The 8,495-nt window shown below is 42.9% G+C and overlaps 1 protein-coding gene across 1 annotated transcript in view; it reads left to right on the plus strand.

Moving 5' to 3' along the window:
• The window catches only part of LOC118404872 (serine/arginine repetitive matrix protein 2-like), a 21,764-nt gene extending 13,686 nt beyond the window's left edge, over positions 1-8,078 (plus strand). The window contains exons 7-11 of the mRNA XM_035804251.1: positions 1,417-1,644; positions 2,217-2,382; positions 3,377-3,460; positions 4,921-5,040; positions 7,010-8,078. Coding sequence (XP_035660144.1) covers positions 1,417-1,644; positions 2,217-2,382; positions 3,377-3,460; positions 4,921-5,040; positions 7,010-7,156 — 745 coding nt within the window. The 3' untranslated portion in view covers positions 7,157-8,078. The remainder of the gene's footprint in view (positions 1-1,416; positions 1,645-2,216; positions 2,383-3,376; positions 3,461-4,920; positions 5,041-7,009) is intronic.
• The last annotated feature ends 417 nt before the right edge of the window (positions 8,079-8,495 follow it).

Below are 8,495 nucleotides of genomic sequence, written 5' to 3' on the forward strand. Positions count from 1 at the left end.
AGGGGGGGGGGGGGGGTCACTACAATCAATCGAGCAATATCTATTGCGCAACAATTGTACGGATACAATGTATGGCAAGTTCGTTATCACCAAGACTACAAGCATAACGTTACCTAAGACAAGTTCAGAAACTTTCAATTTACTTGATATGTCACTCCCTGATGCAACTTCCTTGTAAATAGGCCAACATATCTCTACTGCTTTTCTAAAAAGGAACCGTATTGACACAAGCACTTGATGTTAACTCTGTATCGTGTACCACTATATTCTAGTAATACCTGCTTCCCATGAATTGAACCACTCAGCTAAAGTGGCAAAGCGATTAGTCATTTTTACATAGAACCTTTTATCACTGTTATGTATATAGAACTACATAGATATTAGTTTTGATGTTCTGTTCATGTAATACACCCGAACCAGCCATACATTGTATCCGTACAACTGTCACATGGTCACATTCGTAGGTCGTCGTAAGATGTTGATGTTGTAAAATTTTCACGAAGGCTGTGACAGAAACCAACCACCAACGAGAATGCAAGACAGACCCCCCCCCCCCCAAAAAAAATCAAGACTTTTGCAGGACACATGCACGAATAGCTCAAGACTCGTATGACGATCGTACTACCTATGTGACCAGAGTCTTAGTTTTGCGTATACAGATAGAGACACGTGTCACTGAGATACAGCCATCCGCGTTTTCCCTCGGGTATTCCCTCGTGACGTCACAATTGCCATGCTGTTTGTCTAGCAACGTATTCCCTGCCAAACTTACTCTCCAAGCAGAGGTTAGGCTCCGGCTTTTTTTAACGTTATTTTAGTCGTTTTTATCGGGCTTTTTATTTTGTATTTTATCTTGCTGTGTCAAAACCTAACTTTGGGTGGCGTACTTCAAGAAAAATGACAAAATAGAAAGCCCGATAAAAACGACTTAAAACGGTTAAAAAAACAGCCGGAGACTGGCCTCTGCTTGGAGAGTATGCCAAACGGTCAGTACTGAAATGTGAATAAAAGTAAGGGTCTGTTGAGTCGACTATACGGATGACATCCATAGCAGTCTAAAAATGATACGGGCGTACCAAAAAATAATGGCAAAAATGTCTTCATCATGAATTCCAAGTGGTTATTATACATACCCTGTCACATTTGGCGAAAGTCAAAATCGGACGACGATTCTGCGGCAATCGCCCAAGCCTCGCTTATAATGACAACTTTTTTTTGCACAACAATTTTACAAGGTACAAAGTATGGCTTATATGTGACAGGGACGGTTTTTAGGTGAAAATAGGCGCAGCCCTCTGTCGATCTTGAATATGGCCGATCTTCCATCGATACGCCCGAAGATCGTGGATAATATGACAGGCCGGTAGTAAGACGGGTGATATAAAGGCCTCACTCTTGTCTATTACCGACACCTAGTAGTACAGAGAATTACTGCAGCTCGTGTTTCCCTCCCCAGGTGCGGTGTCTGGAGGCTGAGCTCGCCCAGCACAGAGAGGCGGCGCTGAGTGCCCAGGATGAGGTCAGTGATGAGGAGTACCAGCGGCTGGAGGCGCAGACGGAGCTGGAGGAAGTCAGGGGGCAGATGGAAGCCGCCAAGCGGAAAGCAACGGAACTTCAAGTCGCAGTTGACGCCAGGGAAACGCTGTAAGGGTGTGATTTCATATGCCATGATCTTTTAACATTTCAACATTTTTCTTATTACCTTCATGAAAAATTGATTTTATTATTGGCAGCGTTTTTCTGTTGGGGAACAAGATAACTCAAGATCGGCTGAATGAATGAAAGTTTTTTTTATATTTGGTTTGTCGGTAGGTTGTGAAAAATATAATATTCTCCTTTGGGCCCCCTGGCAGCTTTCGTATGCATTGTAGTAAAATTCTGGTTTAGATATTCAGGAAAGCTGCAGTCATGATTTTGGGGATGGTAGATACATGTAGCTTGCAAAGGGAAGAAGTGGTTTATACGTTTGGGCCCAAGAAGCTTGTACTGGAACTGCAGCTGCAATTTTGTTAAAATCTGATGAGGATGACTAAGAAAATAATTGTTTTTATATTACTTTTTAATTTCAAGGTTACATCCGTTTCATATCATTTGTATAATACACTGTATGAAAATAGAATGATTTTTCGGGTATTTCACTGCCGTGTTAATGTCACATTAGTTCTCAGTGTCTTGGTAGTAGATGTTAAACTGAAGAGTAATCTGTCCATCCACAGCTGTGCAGAGCTGCACAAGAAACTGAACCAGCTCCAGGCGGACCTGAAGAAGCGAGACCAGGAGACGCAGCGCCGCTTCCTGGAGATGTACGAGAAGGGGCGAGCCGCCGAGCAGTTCGAGCAGAGTGAGAACCTGCTGTGTGATGCCATGACAGCACCTGCACAGGTGAGAACAGGGGCACAGCACCTGCACAGGTGAGAACAGGGGCACAGCACCTGCACAGGTGAGAACAGGGTACAGCACCTGCACAGTTGAGAACAGGGGAACAGCACCTGCACAGGTGAGAACAGGGTACAGCACCTGCACAGGTGAGAACAGGGTACAGCACCTGCACAGGTGAGAACAGGGGTACAGCACCTGCACAGGTGAGAACAGGGTACAGCACCTGCACAGGTGAGAACAGGGGAACAGCACCTGCACAGGTGAGAACAGGGTACAGCACCTGCACAGCTGAGGACAGGGGAATAGCACCTGAACAGGTGAGAACAAGGGAACAGCACCTGCACAGGTAAGAACAGGGCACCTGGACAGTTGAGAACAGGGGTTATAGCACCTGCACAGGGGAGAACAGGGGAACAGCACCTGGTCAGGTAGTAAACGGAACAGCACCAGCACAAGTAAGAAACGTTTACAGCACCTTGACAAGTGAGAACAAAGGGTACAGCACCTTGACAAGTGAGAACAAAGGGTACAGCACCTTGACTCCTACGAAATGGGGTACAGCACCTGGGCAGGTAAGAACTAGGGTATAGCACCTGGGCAGGTAAGAACTAGGGTATAGCACCTGGGCAGGTAAGAACTAGGGTATAGCACCTGGGCAGGTAAGAACTAGGGTATAGCACCTGGGTAGGTAAGAACTAGGGTATAGCACCTGGGCAGGTAAGAACTAGGGTATAGCACCTGGGCAACTGAACGGGAAACTGTAGAGTGGTACTACCAGGATCCCTTCTGCTTCCTCCTTATCTTACTCTTGTTACCAACTTCCCTATCAAGAACTCTATCAAAAATGTTTTTTCTTTAGGCAAACGCCTCGTTTCTATTCACATCAGTACTGCAATCTTGACTTTTTAGTGCCTATTTTCAAAGTAGTCAGCTCATGCCTGCTGTCCTTTGACTCAGATCTATGCTTGCCTTTTCTTCTCTTCTCTCTTCTCTCTAGGCGGGGCCTGCCAAGCCACGCCCACAGCGCGCCCCCTCCCCCCGCCCCGCCCGGCGCCAGCATTCCTCCCTGCCACACGGACAAGTGAGTGGTCAAGAATGGACGTCTCCTGACAACTATATCTTTGTTAATAATAGGCAGAACAATTATTTTGAAGCATATTTATAGATTAAAGCAAGGAAATTATTCACTAGTCCTCAATTTAGGCACAATCACCATAGGTAAAATAGAAAACACCATGGATTAAATTTGTATCGTTCAAAATGTGTTTTAATGCTTTTGATATTACGTTGCAGCCCAGCAGTTCTCTTTGTCCAATGCCCTAAATAGTAGCCTGGGTACCATCCGATTTCTACCGGGGTTCCTTTCACTCGTGTTTTTTAGTCGGCGAGTGTATGGAGCCCCGGTAGAAATCGGCTGGTACCCAGGCTACTAAATAGGGGATACATGACGTGCTTAAGTCAAGTCATGACGTTGTAGGAATCATGAAGGTGTCCAGTAAGAATGTCAAATACTAATGGACGCTTCAGTTATATACAGAATTAATATTGTTACCTGGCAACACTGTAAATTTATCTATTTTCCGAGTTTCACAGGACTTTTTTTTAACAGCAGAAGGAGAAAGAGGCCTTCTGAGGTTGAAGAAATTCCATAATACACTAATATGTAGTAATGATATGGAATTGTGGTGTCATTGTTTTCTGGGGAGGGGGGTGACTGCTGAAAAACACCACAAATATTTAAATATTCACAATATAGGATATATGAGAATTCTTGTACACAACCAGGTTAAGCTTACTATAGTTTCGGTGTCTATCAGACACCTTCCTCAGAGCTTCTGACTGGAGTTCTGCTTCTCGTATGTAGCCTTCGTTGTAACAATCTTACGAAAATTCCGATTCGCCTCTCCTGGAGTGAAGCGCGTCCTACTTTTTGATGCGTATTGTTCCTCGACATATTGCGCTCAGCTATGGTGTCAGTATAACTTGGGTACGATTCGCAGGCCTCGCGTAGCCTATAACAATGCTCTTAGGATTGTGTTAGGTTATCGTACGAGTGATAGTGCCAGCCAAATGTTTGTGACACATGGGATTGATACTTTTGAAGCTAGAAGGAGAAAACTAACGCATGCATTTTTACAACGCATCGCCACACCTAAAAACAACATTATCTCCTGGTTATTCCACTCAGATGCTTTCCTCCATAGCAAATTCTGGACACACTGTGAATCTTGTTTACAAAAGCCCGGCTAATTCAACTTTTTTATTGTACTCAAAGTGTATGTGTATTATTGTATTGTATGTTTTTATATATATTATGTATTGGATATGGGCCAAGAGCCTGAAATAAAGTTGAAATGAAAAAAAATGTATGTAGCAGATGTAGGTGGCGCTTTTAGACGGACACCAAAACGTCTGATAGACATCGAAACGTAAGCAAGTAAGTTTAACCTGGTAGTGTACATGAATTCTCAGTATATTCTACCCACCTGATGAAATTATTTTCGGAAATATTTAGTATGTTTGTTGTCATTTTTCGCTCAGGTGAACGTGAACGCCCTCCTGCGGCGGATCAAACAGCTGGAGGAACAGCTGATCCAGGCACGTGGTGACCAGCGCAGTGAGAGCTACAGGAAAGGGGAGAAGGCCGAGTCTGATGTACAGGTGGGTGGGGTTATCAACTGGCAAGACGGTCTTATGGGGAGGGTTGTTCACTTGAAACATAAATGGTTCAAATCGCCATCCTCCTACGCACGGTCCCCAACGGCTAGCTGACTCAGCCTATCTCATGGCCTTACTTTCAGTTCCTCGTCGCCTTATAAATATTAATGAGCTTACCCTTATATGGGCAGTCAGCCGTTGGGGATCGGGCGTAGGAGGATTGTGCTATGTAAGACGTAACATGATTGGCTGATAGCTTCCCAGCGGCCTTAGCGACACAGCTTTCGACAACAAAAAGCCCAAGAAAAGCCTATTCTCTGATTCGTTGACAGCTGGTTTGTGGCGACAATCATGATAACCGCTGGTAGGCATCTAGATAGCAGGGCCCATAGGCTAATGCCGTTGGGGACCGGGCGTTAGGAGGATGCAAATCGCTAGCGGACCCATTTGTTGTGTTGTTTTGGTTTGGTTGGTTTGGTACAGATATCCATTATTGATTGATATGTCACTATTCTTCCTGGAGTCCGAGTGATTTGTAGAGAATCACCAACTCTAGATGGAAAGATTTGTACCATCGCACACCGCACCATCGCACGGGTGGTGAGTTCTTTAACGTGCGTGGGACCTTAGTATAACGTAAGATGAGGAAAGCCGTGTAAAGTGCCTTCCTCAAGGGCACAAGATCAGTGACATGGCAGGATTCGAACTCGAGACCTCTCAGTCCTGGGCCAAACACGCTGCCACTGCGCCACGTGATCTTTCAAGAGAATTAGCATTTTTCAGATGAGACGTAAAGCTGGAGGCCCTATGTTTGGTTTGAGCCACAAGTCAAGCATGTTAAGGAGCGCTAGCCAAGCACACTTTTCGAAAAGAGAATGCATCCTTCTTTGCGTACATCAATCCCTAAAGCCAAAACTTGTACTTACTGCACAACTTACTGTATTATGCCCATTTAAAGGTGGTTTAATGGAAATGCGAAGCAAACAAGTAGAATGAATTCTGGTTTGAATGTTAAATGTCGCACAGCATGGTGGGTTTGAATGTCACATGCCTTCAGTCGTTAGTTTGACATACGTGTATGTTTTACTTGCAAGTTGTAAGGGCACTTCTTAAGTAAGGGCACGTCTCGAGATAGGGCACGTCTCAACTTAGGACACATAATTTTGGGCGCATCTTAAGTTAGGGTACGTCTGAGGTTAGGGCACATCTTCAGAAAAGGGCATGTCTTAAATTAGGGCATGTCTCAATTTAAAATAATCTAGGGTATGTCTTACGTTAAGGCACATCTCAAGTTAGGACACATGTTATGTTAGGGTATGTCTTAAGTTCAATGCACATCCTAAGCTAAGGCACTTTTATGTTAAGGCACATGCACGCTGATGCACGTCTCAAGCTACATGTAAAGGTGGACTCTCACTGCACTTGCGTCAAGCTTGCGTCACTGCGGGGTTCGTTCACTGCGTCACTGTTTTGTTACTTTCTCCGATTTTTATGATTTAGATATTACATAATACACAAAGTATGACTTAGAAGACGACAAAATACACAAAAAGTAAGAAAATTCTTTATCACTGAAATTCCTTGAGTATCTTTCGAACTCCACAGTGACGCAAACTTGACACAAGTGCAGTGAGAGTGCGCCTTAAGTTAAGGCGTCCGTTGTTTTATGATATAGAAGAACTTTATTGCACGACAATTGTACATGGTACAAAGTATGGCAACAACTATTACATCAAGTGCAAAATAGAGGTATAGGATAAAGATTAACATCATATATACACAAAATACAATAAGGGCTAACATGCATAATTCATTCATACAGCATCATAATGTAGTAGGCTAATCATTAACTTCGGTATTTTTTCTAATACCAAAGCAGTCCTTGATGTATTTGCCTATTTTTGCATTATTGGAGTTCTGACATTTAAATGAAATGTATTGACTCAGAAGTGTGTTTGTCTCCCGTCCCCAGGTGAAACTACGTGTGCTGCGGGACGCGGTGTTCTACTATCTGGTTGAGCGGGAGCGCGAGCAGAACCTGCAGATGATTCTGGAAATCTGTAATTATAACGACAAACAGAAGAAGATGATCATCAAGACTCTCAAACAGAAAGATTGATCTAGGCTGTAGTTTCAGGATAGCCTGCTAGGGGGCACTGTAGCTTGAATCATCAACTGATTTTTAAAAAGAATAGGATATGTTACCTTTTCTGATGATGCCAGGTCGCATTAATGGGCCAAAAATGTCTGAAACAACATACGTGTAACTGCATAGGTTTAGCTAAGATGTTTATTACATGACTTTGTCACTTTATGACCCCAGCGAATCTCCTTTCTTGCTCGTACTTCTTCCGGAACGCACTAGAATTTGTAATCACACAATGTTTGTGCCATAAGAGATAAGAAATGGCAGACATATGGAAAACCTACATGTTCAGTCCATTGTCATTGACAAAAATTGTGTACAATGATGAATACAAAGTACCGTCTTGTATTGCTAAAGCATACAATTTCCTGAAAAGCTGAGTTGCGATGTTAAAGGTGTTCCCAATCTTGAGAACACTTCAGAGAACTGTACAAAGTGAGAATCAGTGTGAAATACTCGATAGGGTGGTTTGTAGAAGTGAATTCTCAAGATAAGGTGCAACTTACCACGCCACAGAGAGGAAGTAAGGAAGGTTTGCCTTCGTATCAGCTATGTGAGACTGATGCAATGGGACCCTTGTATAGGGTAATGTACATTTGTAGACACAATTTTCGTGGGACAACGAATTTTGGCCATGTGACAATGCAGTCACACAAAAGCAACAGGTATGGCACGAATAATCGAATAAGGTGGGCATTTCTAGCTTGTGCAGCAAGAATTGCAGCCCGGGCATGGCAAGACTTTCCAGTGGGAACATCTAGCACGTATAGCAAGGAAGGGGTTTCATGCATATGGGAGTGCCTTTCGTCAGGTATAGTGTCTTTACCTCTAGACTTTCCATTACGCAAATATCTGTAGTTGTTTTGGTGTGGAGTTTCAATAAAGCTTATCAAATAAATATTCATAGTGTTGACTTTTGTTTTCCTTGAAATGACAGTTTATATAATGACAATGTTGTTTTGATTGTATGGATGACATCCGGTCGCGCATCGATCAATTTTCGTCAGTTTTAAAAAGAAAAGTTTTTGACCATACTGTAAATCATGCAAAATTGCTACAAAACGAGTATTACTAAATGTAATGGTAAAATTACAAAATATCAGAAAACGGATGTAAATGTTGTAAAATAATGCCAAAGACAATTTCAAAGGCAAAAAAGACGATGTAAAAAACCAAATTCAGTATACCAGTTTAAAGTTTACTTGCTGAACATTTTGATTTCATATATATGAAGGGAACTCTTTCAGGGCTAACTGTCAAATCAATGTAATCAAACCAACATGGTCTCAGAGTAAATAGTTATTGAGAACTG

This window comes from Branchiostoma floridae, chromosome 17, assembly GCF_000003815.2.
Source record: "Branchiostoma floridae strain S238N-H82 chromosome 17, Bfl_VNyyK, whole genome shotgun sequence".
In the NCBI taxonomy this organism is placed as follows: Eukaryota; Metazoa; Chordata; class Leptocardii; order Amphioxiformes; family Branchiostomatidae; genus Branchiostoma; species Branchiostoma floridae.